This window comes from Cyrtonyx montezumae, unplaced genomic scaffold, assembly GCF_038088225.1.
Source record: "Cyrtonyx montezumae isolate F1298 unplaced genomic scaffold, pur_monq_1.0 scaffold_9, whole genome shotgun sequence".
Lineage (NCBI taxonomy): Eukaryota > Metazoa > Chordata > Aves > Galliformes > Odontophoridae > Cyrtonyx > Cyrtonyx montezumae.
This window is the reverse complement of record NW_027072100.1, coordinates 11,400,844-11,414,385: the sequence shown is the minus strand read 5'-3', so window position 1 is coordinate 11,414,385 and position 13,542 is coordinate 11,400,844. Positions and strand designations below refer to the sequence as shown.

The window sequence follows — 13,542 nt, the reverse complement described above, 5'->3', positions numbered from 1 at the left end:
CTCCTTCCTTACCGAGTTTTATCCCACTGTGTATCAGTCCCAAATACTTTTTATATCCTTTGCTTCAACTCACAACCTGCCCAACAATCAAAGCTTTCTAAGCTGTCAAAAAAACAAGTAAAAAAGTAAATGGCCACCGTGCCTCAACTTTCAGCACATTAGGGGCATGAGGTTTCCCACTGGGTTCACGTCACCATCCCTCCAAGTGAGAGATCCCAACCAGCTTTCTCCATGCATGCATCCAGCACTAAGAGATCTCCGGGTGCATGTGAAATTCCACTCCACTTACATCCACAGCAGCAATGCCAAGAGAGGGCTGGAGGATCGTTAACTGAAACTGTTCTCAGAATAAAAAACTGTTACAGTAGATTAAAAATTAGCGTGAAGAAATGAAGTGTATACATATATTTTTAAAGCCTCTGTAAGGCAGCCAAAGTGAAAACACATTTCACCAGACCACGAAAAATGAAATGCGTGTGGTGATCCTCATAAGGCTGGAGCTCATTTCCTTGCTAAGTTCCAAGTTTTGGGTCTCTCCTGCTGAGCAGAAGAAAAATCCCCAGACGCCTTATGGCAGCAAAGGGATCCTTCCTTCTGTTTCTCACTACACAAGTCTGCCCAAGCGTCTCGAGAAACGGGGCAACATTTCCAGAAAATGGGGTTGTGATTACAGCCTCTGCTCTTTCCACGAGAGGAAATAGTAATTTTTGTTTTATTTTGGTGAGAATTGTAGCTGGTCACAGTTGCTGGAGGTGTTCAAGTACCATGGAGATGTGGCACTGAGGAACGTGGTGAGGGCATGGTGGGGTGCATTGGCGGTTGGACACGATGTCCTTAATGAGGTAATGACTGCAGTGTGCAGCAGCGGAGCTGACGGCACACAGGAGCAAAAAGCAGCAGAAAAACAATTCATTTTGGTCACGACCTTATCAAAATGCTTTTTCAGAAAGTCAAACCCAATGCTGTCCTTTAAAGCGGGCTGTCCATCTGGGGCAATGTTCTGATTTTTGGATGGTCGGAGTTGACAGAAATACATGTGTAAGATGGAGGGTTCCGTAGTGGCTTTTTTTTTTTTAATGGAAAATGGAAAATTGAAAGCAAAGCACATTTTGGGCAGCGGTGGCGATTCAGAGGAGAAAAAATAAACAAGACAAGCAGTGAAATCAAAAAGGTCATTCTACAGTACTTTATTTTGAGCCCAAACTGTGCCCGCTGAAGGTGCTTCAGAGCAGTGAGAAGAAGCAAGTGTACAGAATACATACACGGGGAAGTGTGAGGATGGGCGGCTCACGGCACGAAGCCGCTTCTGTCAGTTCGGCCGTCGCGGCAGCGCGGGCTGGGGCGCGGAGCCGGGCCTGGGGCGTGCAGGCCGCCATGCCCGCCGCCGGGCACAGCCTGGGCAGCCACCACGAAGCACCGCCGCCGTCCCACCGCCCGCTCAGGGCCGGCAGCCGTCCGCCTTCAGCCGCCATCGCAGCCGCCATCGCAGCCGCCTGCGCTACGCGCGGGGCTCTCCGCTCCCCCGCCCTCGGGGTCGGGCCCGGCCCAGGGCCGGAACGTTGGTGCGCGGCTGCGGGTCCGGGCGGGGCGGCGGAAGAACGGAGCGATGCACCACGCGGAAGTGCGCCGGGCCGCGGCCGGGGCCGCCGACGGATCCGTGGGGATGGAGGGGGCTGGAGGCCGGGGCCGCTCGGTGCCGGGGGGCTCCGCCCGCGCCCTGTGAGCGGGCTTCTGCCCGCGGGCCCCGGGCTGTGCCAGAGCCCCGCGCCCGGCGGACAGGCGCTGAGCGGTCCCGGGGCGGGGGTCCCTCGGGCGGGCGGCCATGGCCACCCGGCGTCTAACCGACGTGTTCTTGTTGTTGCGGAACAACGCGGTGCAGAGCCGGCAGCTGCTGGCCGAGCAAGTGAGTAGTTACGGCTCCTCCAGCCCTCTGAATTCACGTAGCATGGCTGCTGCGGTGAGTCTCCTCCCTTCATCCTATGTACCTTGCTGCGCCGAGGGCTGCCCCGCGGCCGCGCCGTGCCCGCTGCTCCGCGTCCCAGCCCCGTCCCACCCCGACCCCGCTGCCCCTGTCCCCCCCAGTCCCAGCCCTGTCCCTCCCCCGCCCGCTTTCCCCGGCGCCGCGCGTAGGGCGAACAGAAGAGCTCCGCGCGTGTCCCTTCCGCGCACAGAAAAGCGTTGGCTTTCACGGGAGGTCTTCGCCCACTTCTTTCTTGGTCCCGGAGCTCTTCTGTTCGCGCTGTTCAGTGCAGCTCCTTGCAGCACAAGGAAAGCTGCGAGGCCGTGTGTGTGGTGTCTGGAAGGTGCCGGTGCAATGCCTTCACAAAGCAGGTCTCTCTGCGGCCCTTCCTGCAGCTTTTTTCTTTGTTTTGAGCCAGTCACACCGTGATGGGAAGCTTCAAATGGAAGGTTGCTTTGGAACCACAGTGTTCAAAGTAACTCTCCCCAAAATTGGTGTCTCCCAAAGCGCTTTCCTGGGGGAAATTTGAATGGTGCTTAAAATTTTTGGCTACAGCAGTGGAACTGCTCGGCAGCTCAGCTTCCTGGGGCCTTAAGCTGCTTCTTCAAACATATTGTTGGTTTGGAACAGTCTCCAGTGAATATCTGCTGGCAGTCTCATCTCTCTGACTTGCTTTGCTTTCCTGCATTTTTGGTTAGGAAAAGCTTTTTGCTGCTTAATGCGTTCAGTGATGAGTTGGCACTGAGCATCTTGGTTTGCTGCTCACTTCATTACACCTGTATCTACACAAGCTGTGTATCGAATGTATTCACAGACCAGGAAGCATCAATAACAATGTGCATTATGGTGTTCAATTTAACACTGCTTCTGAGTCTTGTTAACGAATGTTTTGCCAATATTTATAGCATTTAGATCACTGGAATTTTATAGATGTTAATAGAAAATGAGAGCAGCACTGTGTGAGGGCTGCTGAGAGGTGGAATGACAGTGAGTGCAGTAACACTCAGCATTCGCATGAAATGTTTATTTCTGATGTTTGCTAACACGAACCAAAGCATTTTCTGGGATGCTCATTCAAATGCTGCCCAAGCCAAGTGGCTGAGGATTGTTCCTGGCTTGAGCAGCTGGTGGGGTTGGTCAGTGGGTCAGCCTTGGGCAGTTCTGAGCCCTATAGTTGCTGCTTACTATACACACAGCAAGCAGTCAATGTGAGCTCTCCACCTTCATGTTTCCGTGGTGCTTATCACTGTCAGTAATCACTAATTACTTTTTCTTTTGGGTGTTGTCCCCAGGGCAGAACTGCTGCACACCAGCAGGGCCATGTTGCAGGTTTTAGCTCACAGTGCTTGGGCTGATCTTAGATCGCTGTCCAAGCTACTCCTGAAGTATTTTGTTATGAGGGCACTGTGTCAGAAGGAGCTTTCTGCCCTGGGAGATGCATTCTCACACTGAGAGTCAACCACTCCTTAAGCTCAGATAACCAGAGTAGCATCCCTAAGAGTACAGCTGTACTTGAAGCTCACTGCAGGGTAACAGATCATTAATGGAAGCTCGCTGCTTTGGCAAACCACAAGTATGCTGTCCTTGTCTTCCATCTCACGTGCTAACACACGCCAGCAGCACAGAGTGATGAGCTGCAGATGCACTGCAGATGCCAGCCAAGGGGTGTCATGCACACATGTATACTGATGCTACCTGAAACTGGAGCCTTTACATGCAGGAGGATATGCTGCACTTGCTTTTGCTTTTTGCCATTTGCTGTATGCTTTATCCTAACTGGGGTGCTTATTGATGAATGTCTTATAAAGTTTGTATGGTCTGTAAACTTTGTTTGGAGAACTGTAATCTTCCAATTAGTGAAACCTAACTCACCCCCAGATGTTAAATACTAGAGTGAAATTGCTCTTGTTTCTATGTTTGAATGTATTTCAATGTTTTCAATCAGAAATTTTTGCAAACCTGTTTTTAACCTGAAAAGCTTGTGTTCTAGGCAAAAGGCTGTCTCAGATAGATCACAATATTGTACTTGTTATTGAATAGTGTTGTTTTAAAAGTCCACTTTTTATTCATTGTAAACAATCATGTATTTAAAAAGCAATAACACAGCAACACCAAGCTACTAGTATTTTCTCAACTGACCATACCCTGTGTCTGTCCTCTGTGTCTTTTTTGCCCTTTACCTTTTGCTGTCTCTAACTGGACGGGGCTGATGGGATCCACAAATCACTTCAGGAGCTGGATGAGGTATTGTTTATCACATCTTATTTTGTCACACTGCAACAAGCATACATCACCAAGCAAGAATGTTCCTTTCTTTACTCTGCCAAGTTATTCCTCTTCATTATATAGGATGAGATGTATTTGTGTGCAGTCTGGCAAGGCTGCCAGGAGGAGACAAGCATTTTGTGATGTTACAGTAACACATTTATATGTGTATGCATACAAGCTAGTTAGACTTTGTGTATCCCTGAGAGGTATGGTGAAGCTGTGGACAATACTTTATGCTCTGTGTGAATTATATACACTTTGGTCAGGAGACAACACTGGGGATAAAGATCAGGCTTTCAGGAAACAGTTGTTCAGGAAGGAGGAGGCATTGGTTTTCAAAAGAGGTGGAGAGCCACAAAGATTTCTGGGCCTAATGGAGGAAAGTAAGAAATCTAGGAGAGCAGGCAGTGAAGTTATTAGATACATTCTAAGCAGTATCATTTGTATAGCTTTTTTTCTGTCTGTAGTAAATGAATTTATCTTATCTCTGGAATTACACAGCTGGCTTCAACTGACAACCTGAACAAATTGATACTCGCTCCCACTTTCATTCATAACCTTTTAGTAATTCAATCTACAAATTAGATTATCCCTAAAATAGTCTCTAAGTATAGTGTACCCTCTGCAACTGCTACAGGGCTGCTGTACAGCAGTGTACCTGCCTTCAATAATTTATACCTGCATCACACGCAAACACATGCTTGAGGTTTCTTTTTATGGGAGGGGGAGGCACACAAGCACTTTTCCTTGAGGACTGATCTCATTTGGGTAATGTTGATTTGCTATCTCTTTTTAAGAACATTTTTTTTTGTCTTCTGCAGCTTGCTGATGATCGTATGGCACTGGTGTCAGGGATAAGTTTAGATCCTGAAGCAGCAATTGGTGTAACAAAACGCTTACCTCCCAAATGGGTTGATGGAGCAGATGAAGTAAGTTGTTTGGCAAATCCTACACTGGGGTTTTTTCATGTAGAAATTTATTCCTGTTCTTAGTTACGTTGCCAATGCCATAAGTTTTAAGATGGAGGTAGTATTAGAAGAAAGATTAATGTTTTTTCTAGCTTCTGCCACTCCTGTTTAGAGAAAATATCAGGCAAGCTGTCATTTATTTCCTTGAAGGATGTATTGTATTGCAAGTGAAATAAGGAACATTATCTTGGAAGATAAATTCCTCAAAACTGAACTGATATCATCAGTGAGAGCCCAGTGCTGATGCTATATTTGAACCACTAGGGTAGGCAACGCTATCACTGTGTGTTTGGACTTGGGGCTGCAGGAAGGTCCCAAAGCTGTCAGCACAGCAAAATTCTTCTCAGATGGAGACTTCGAAGGGAGAGGACAGAAGATGGAACACTTTCTATAAGCTTTGTTTGAGCCCATGGAAGGGTCCAATGGAACAGAATAGCAGCTTACTCCTTGGAAAGAGAAAGCAGCAGTGTCTTCTAGCAGCTCTCCCGCATGCAGTGCAGATGAGCTGCAAATTATGGAAGTATTTAAATAAATGTGATGGAATCATTGTGGAGACGTCCAATTAAGAATTGTTTCCAGTGTTTGGAGTGCGAGGCTCCTTCTTGACTTAGAGAAAACCCATTTAAGTCATCCTCCAAGAACATCATCTCATTGGTTTTTGAGTGCAGGAAGGTTTCCAGTCTCCTTTTTGCTAGGGCAATTATCATTCTTACAGATCTGCTTCCATGGATAGTTTGAAAGCACGTCATTTAGCTTTAACTGATTTCAGTCTGTGGCACGTGTGACAGATTTTGAAGATGTGACCTGATTTTTTATTTATATTTTCGGAAGTTGGCTAAACTTTTCTTACTGTATTATATAATTAGTATTGCAACTCAGTAAAGCATATCTGAGAGCAGCAGTCTTGCCTTACCTTAACAAGAGGAGGTTTAGAAATTGTGAATTCAGAATAAATTTTCACTTAGTAAGAGATGAGCTTTTTGTGGGTTTGAGATTTTTTTAATGATCTCTGATCTGCTTTTTGTTATGACTTTCTATATTTTTGCCTAGCATTCATCAGAAACTTTTCCTCTGAAACATTACTCACTTCCCTTTCCCTGTTGTCGGGTTTGCTGTTTTAGATTCAGTATGATATTGCCAGGGTGAAACAGAAGATGAAAGAATTAGCCAGTCTTCATGATAAACATCTGAACAGACCAACACTAGATGACAGCAGTGAAGAAGAACGTGCAATAGAAATAACAACCCAAGAGATCACACAGGTACAGAGTACTTTCAGTTCTAAACCTACAGATGGATGTATTGTAACACATGCCATAGTGAGCCAGTGGTTTCCTTGGAGCAAAGCATTTCTACTCTAAGTCAGTTTTAGTGAGCTGGAGGCCATGGGTTCTCAGCGTGCTTCTGCACTCACCATCTCAGTGAGCTCTACAGTGAGTGACCTAACACTCCCACCCCCACTTACCTGTTTTCTATCTTGGAATGGATGGGAGACTTAATTAAATCACGTTTGCAGCTATGTTATAGAAATACACAGACTTTCTATGGCTGCCAGTCCAAGCAGTTACCAGTAAGGAGATGTCTTTGATCAGAAGCACCCATGTTACTCTGCTATCCTGTTGGATTTACATTGCTTATCTATATTCTGTATTTCGTTGTCCCTTTAGACAATGCACTGGGCAGCAATAAATTCAATGTGATATTTAAAGCTTGAGTTGCTGTTTGTCTTTAACTAATTGAATTGTTTTCTCAGTTATTTCACAGATGTCAGAGAGCAGTCCAGGTCTTGCAGAGCAGGTCACGGACTTGTACAGAGCAAGAAGCACGTGTTCTCAGGAATGTAGTGTCTTCCTTAGCACAGTCCCTTCAGGAGCTTTCCACAAACTTCAGGCATGCACAGTCTGACTATCTCAAACGTAAGCATAAAAGATACAGAATTCAGCAATTTCAGCTTCACAGCCTCTGCCTCTCTATTTCATATTGCTAAAGCAAAAATGTCAGTTAGATATATCAATGAAAGCAGCGTGTTTCAGCCATCTATGCTTCTAACATATTACTTCTCAAACTGTGGTCTGCCCAGCTACTTCTGTAGCACTGTTTGGGCAGCTATTGTTTTTCAGAATGATATCTGCTGTTGATTAGTAGTTTGTGATAGATTAAACTTTAGAAGATGGGCTGTGATAAAGTTCTGCATCCACAAACAGCTTGGAAATAGAGTATTCTTCTTGAAGTCTAATATTGAGTTGTTTTTTGGCCAGGTAATTTCATCTTCATATGTGATAACTGATCTTCAGATGTAGTTCTGCCATTTCTTCTAGTGGTCTAAATGGTAGAGGTGAAATAAGGGACACAGCATTCTGCTCACACTGAGTACAGAATGATCATACTTTAAGGCTCTTAGCTTACTTAACTCTTTCACTTCATGGAACATAATGACTTAAAATCAAAGGTTTTATCTGTCTTGTAAGCGTGGTTGTATTTGTATGCTCTAAGCAGTAAGCTTCTGTGACAGAATTTAGATACTGTCATTTATCAGAGATTTTCTTCTTATGCTTTTACACCTATTGCTTCAGACCTTATTCTTTCTCTCTCATTATAAATCACGTTTCCTCCCAAAATACTTCCCTACCTGCAACTTTTGAACGGTCATGGGAAATCTGAGTGACTTCAGTGTGAGTCCATTGTGCTCCAACATAGTTTGTCTTTCACAGGCATGAAGAGTAGGGAAGAAAGATCCAAACACTTCTTTGACACCTCAGTCCCACTAATGGATGATGGGGAGGATGATACACTCTATGACAGAGTAAGTTGATATATTAAGCAAATTCCATTTGAAGAAACTTCTTAAGGTACCAAGTTATTTTAGTGACCCTAAAACTGTTTATAAAGTACAGTAAGATTTTTTCTAGAGTAGTTTTCTACTACTGAAATTCCAAAAGGAATGTTATGTTGTGGAATCTTGTAATTGCTATAATTATTTCTGATGTTTTCACTGTAGAACACATAAGCAACAATTAAATCTTTTATTTCAGGGTTTTACAGATGACCAGCTAGCACTGGTGGAGCAAAACACATTGCTGGTGGAAGAGCGGGAACGAGAAATCCGTCAGATTGTACAGTCCATCTCTGATCTCAATGAAATATTTAGGGACCTGGGAGCAATGATAGTAGAACAGGTACATCAGCACCACAGTGTCGGTGAGAGATGGGAGATTCCATGTGGCATTAAGATTTCCAGACTCCTCCAGTTGTAGTACAGTGTTTTCATGGACTCCTCCCTTTTCTAAACTCATTGGTTCAGGCCAAGGTTTCCTCTAGCTTGTAATCTTCAAGATGAACTAATGAAGAAAAAATGACCATTTATGTGCATTAAACTAGAAAAATGTAGAATTCCAGAGTTCTGTTTAGAGTTTCTGTCCCAGAAAGTGTAGGTTTAATGTGTCAGCCAAAAGCATCTGAGCTGGGAAGTAAAGGTTAGAGAGATGTACCTTGGTAAAGGTTGTGAGATGACACTGAGACAGAGCTGCAGTTAGTCATTGAGCCAGGAAGGTCATTTCAAGATAGTCAACCAGATCGTCTCATGAGCTGTTTGCTGTAAGCATCATTACTCTGCTGCTCATAACCACAGTCTTTTCAAAGTTCATTTTGGTTCAACTTGATCCTTCTCTCTGTTTCACTTAGGGAACAGTTCTAGATAGAATTGACTACAATGTTGAACAGTCATGTATCAAAACTGAAGAGGGTTTAAAACAACTACATAAGGTAAGCTGGTAATATATTGGCTGTTTTGCATATCTAATTATCTTTTAAGAATAATTTTTAATATTTTTTCTTACCATATAACATTTGCTGAAAGTTAAGTTCAACCTTATGCTTTTAATGTGAAGTTTTATTGTGAACATCTGTAAAGTCTGAACTGGTGTCAGGATGCAGAGTTTGGTGGTGGTTGCTTTTCTGGCTTGTTATGTTCTGATTTTAAGCTAAGCTCAGTCCTTCCACTGCTGGAAGTAAACTTCAAATGAGAAATGCCTACAGAACCACCAATTTAAGAAGAAAGTTCTGTTTTGGAAATGCAGACATCTTACTGCATTCAACTTCATATTATGGCAGACTTGTGAAATATGCACAGTATTGAAGCGTCACAAGGAAAAGCAACATAAAATAGTTCTAGGTTTCTTCTTTTTATATGTAAAAGAAAGTTGAGGTCACTAAAATAACACATTGACCACTGGTGGATAAGGCTGAAAGTGATTGCAAGCAATTTACACAAGCTGAAGTGGAAATAAATGAATGGGTTGCTATCAATCAGTGCTATTTAATAAATTGTCAGCAAGCCCCAGCTTGAAATTCTGATTGAGATATGGATTTTGATACAGCATAATTGAAATCAGATGCTTTCATTACAGCATAAAAGTTCTTTTGCCCATCATGGAAAAAATACATGTTTTAATAGCAATGCATCTGTGTTCTATATTACTGATTTTAGTACATTTGGTAACCTGCTTTCTGAATTAATATAAAATGTCAATTTTCTGTTGTGTTTTAATTGGCATAATTATTGTAAATTGCCAACACAGCACTTCCACATAAATGAAATCCCTCCAGCAGTCTGGAGATACGGATTGCCTCACCTGAAATGGGAATCCTGTGGTGCTGGTCAGGCTTTGTCGTAGTTTGAGCCTGACTAAGGAAATCAGTGATACTGTTATGTACTTTCAGATCAAAAATTCCTCTTAAAACAGATCTGATTTTAAAAAATGATTTCTATAAAATAGAAGAATTAATATTTTCCCTTAAAACTTCCAGTATTTACGGATTTAAAAGGAATTAAATGCGAGTTTTGTTTTGCTTACCTTCTGTTAGCAGAGTTTCATTCGGCTTTTGGAGAATTTTCTCCATAGTTTTTCCCTGGAAAAATGAGGAAGGGGGTGAGAAAATTGATTAGAAGAAAGAAGGACTGAAGCAGGAAACAGAACCAAAACAAAATGAAAGCTTTCAATTCTAATTGAAATTAAATGAAAATGCACAGCTGAATCCGGTACAATAAAAATGCTCTTTAAAAAAATGAAGCTTTGTGTGAATTTTAATGTCATGCAAATATGATACGGAAATGCTATTTCAGCAAAATGAGTTAAAAATCTCTTACCTACTTTTTGTTTGCACTTCCACACTCCCCGTGGCTTGATTTTTATTTCCTCTGTCCATGTCACTAAGTGGCACTGCAGATCAGTCATCGTCGTTCAGTACAGCTCGGGTCCTGTGCAGGCATCATGCCTTCTCAAGCACTACTGAAACATCACAGTAAGGTTGTGTAACCAGCACGAGGATGATGTGTTCTTTAGAGTGTCTCAGACTTAATGTGGATAAATATGACTTCAGTTTGCGCTTTCCTTTGCTCCGGTCTTTGGTGCAGGCTGGAGTTATTTTGTGGGAGTTGCTTGCACTGTTCAGTGTATGAAAAGCCAAGTTACCAAAGAGAAATCAAAGTACACATCTTCAGTATACTGAAGAGTCCACACTTAACAGCTCTGCATAAATCAAGGTATTAACTCTTCCTTTTCTGTTTCTACAGGCAGAGCAATATCAAAAGAAGAATCGGAAGATGCTTGTTATTTTAATTTTGTTTGTTATAGTAATTGTCCTCATTGTTGTTCTTATTGGTGTAAAGTCACACTAGGTTTCACTTAATTTTCTTCTTTTGGGAGTTTACGTGAACTTTTTTCCCCAATGTGAATGGATGGACCTGCACTCAAGCAAGCTGCTTTTGAATGTACAAGCCCTCGTGGTACAAAGTCTGTGCAATGCTTCTGTGGGACTCTTCAGAGTTCAAGTTTGGTGATAGGTGAGGTGTCTGCAAAGATGAGATGGGCAACGTCAGGACATTTAATGCTCTCAGATGAATCATTTGGTCCAGAGGCATTTGGAAACACATTGCTTAAATAACTAAGAAACTGTAATTTATTAGTGAGTTCTGTAATTAGTTTGGTGCAGTGAAAAAGAATGTGTCGTCTTCTTTACTGCCACAATTTGTAAGGCTTAAATTAAACCACGTTACTGAGTCATGGGACTAGAGCTGAGGCACAAGGCAAAAAAATGTCAGACTTCATTTCTTCAGACTCGAAAACTCAGGAATTGGAGATGAAGAAGATAGCTTCTAGCAGGCAGAGCCTAATTCCATCCCTGTGATCTTAATTTAGATATTGCATCATTACTAAGAATCAAAATAGTATATGATCTTGTAAATAACAAGATTTAATCAGTGGTGTAATTTAACACATTTAGCTAATGACTTTTTTTTTGTGTGTTTGTGTAATCATGAGAACCTTCTTTTTTCTTTTTTCCAGGAGGATAATTTTATTTATGTGCTTTTTTTAAAAAAAAGTATTGCCATTACATCAAAGCAGTGATGAGGTTAAACCTGAGAAAGAGAAATGTCCCTTTTGTCTTTGTGCACAGCATGACCTGCTGGGGGGGCTCATGGCTCTTCCTTGTTTCCTGAGCTGTTTGTTTGACAGTGCTTCAGTCCATATGTTGTTTTTTATATGTAACTTTACTAGGATATGTATTAGATCCATTTTCCCATTCCGATGATTTTTTTCAAATGCCTGCCTAGAAAAGGTTGCATTTCTGGTCTCCTGCTGACCATGAGAGATGCCATGTGGGTGACACAACCTGGGAGGCCTTCAGTGGAGAAGTACCTTTTTTTCCCCAAATGTTTCTTGCAGTGGAGAACTTTTCTGTAGGCCATAAAGGAGGAATTAGAGAAACATCTAAATAATAGAGGATTCATGTTTCAATTCAGGCCTGAAGTAGCGTGCAATTGTAGAGGCCTTGCCTTAATATTTTTATGATGGCTTTTCTGTACAGACTTTTACCCCAAAGGGACTGTAACTCAATTTCCTCTGTTTCTGACTGATGCAGTGCTCCCCATAAACTTGTGGAGGTGTGTTGCACCTGCCCTGAACCTGTGTTTACAATGTACTAAGGAGGTCCTAAGATGTGGGTTTAAACAGACTCGAGGCAGGAACAGGCCTGAAAGAAAAGACTTCAAAGACATGTCAGCTGTGGCTTATTGCAGAGAGATTTGTACCACTGTGTTACAAAGGGGATGCTGAATTTCCAGAGCTGCCCGTTGAAATTCACACAGTAAATCAGTGAAGGAGGTATGCTTTTAGCTGGGTGTGCAGCTCCCCTGTTCTGGTAATAGATCTTTTCAATGATTGTGAGTAAAACTACTGTCTCCCTAGTGCGCTGGCTACATCAGTTGGTGTGAAGCAGAATATTGCTCTAATTTAATATACTGTGTTTGCAACTTTCTAACATGAGAACGTGTTATTTATTTCTGTCTTGACTGGTGCTTTTGACATTTTTATCATGGCTAAAGGATTCAAAGAAGTAATAAAACACTCCCAACATAATTGGTCAATTCCTTTTTCTTAAAATAGTGTAAACTGAAGCAAATACTTGTGATGTCAGTGTCTCCATATGTCCTTCAAAATTAAATAAAAGCAGCAGTGACATGAAGTATCTGACTTTTTTAACTTTCTGCAGCACAATTGCATTGCCAAGTGATTTTCTTCCCATGTAGTCACCACTGAAATGCCAGTCATATCTTAGCCGAGGTAAATGACTATTTAGTTGCTATCTAAATTCTGTTAAAGGAAATGCACTTTGTTAATATGCACTGCATGAGAGATTGAATTCCAGTGTGAATGGTCCTGTGTGACTTGAGCTAGAGCTTATTGAGGCTGAATTTACTTAAATATATATATACATAGGCTTCTAGATCACTTCAAATGTCATTTGTTGCAATCCAGTCTAAATTATTTATAGCTAAAGCATAAACCCTCATGCAGTGCTCTTAGTGGAAAGCAAGTCGAACTTCTGTACTATAGATAGAATGACAGGGAAAGCCAGTTTCATTGCTTTGCTTAGGACTCTGGTGTCCTTCACGAGGGAAGAGTTGTGGTTTAGATGGCAGTTGCCCACTGCTTTGTTTCTTGAAGGTAACAGAGGTTTGGGGACAGTGCCGCATTATTAACCTTGCAGCAGTAGGAATAACAGAATCTGTACTGCATCACGAGGGCTTTACCTGGCAGAACCTTTTGGACGTCTCAATCCTGAAATCATTCTGGTATTTTCTTTCCCATTTCCCACACATATGGGAATAATAATGAACCCCTAAACACCTTATGCTCTTTGGCTCAGAAAGAAAGCTCATAGAAGCTGGCTTTTGCATCTCTACATGGGGTGTTACTGAGTGCTGCAGTTGGAAGTTATTGGGTTATCCCACCCACGATTGACCTCTGCAGCTGATTCTGTTAGATCTTCGTGGGGTTTTTTTTT

General features: G+C 42.4%; 1 protein-coding gene across 2 annotated transcripts; it reads left to right on the top strand.

Annotated features, from left to right (window-relative positions):
- Positions 1–1,819: 1,819 nt before the first annotated feature.
- STX16 (syntaxin 16) lies at positions 1,820–12,142 on the top strand. 2 transcript variants are annotated; one of them, XM_065754479.1, is made up of 9 exons: positions 1,820–1,957; positions 4,193–4,204; positions 5,050–5,157; positions 6,318–6,458; positions 6,950–7,112; positions 7,908–7,999; positions 8,229–8,372; positions 8,878–8,958; positions 10,769–12,142. In XM_065754479.1, the coding sequence occupies exons 1-9, from the start codon at positions 1,823–1,825 to the stop codon at positions 10,871–10,873; spliced, it is 981 nt and encodes a 326-aa protein (XP_065610551.1). In that variant the 5' UTR covers positions 1,820–1,822; the 3' UTR covers positions 10,874–12,142. The 2 variants fall into 2 exon arrangements, with proteins under 2 accessions (XP_065610551.1, XP_065610550.1); XM_065754478.1 differs by lacking the exon at positions 4,193–4,204 and having other exon boundaries at positions 1,820–1,903.
- Positions 12,143–13,542: the final 1,400 nt, after the last annotated feature.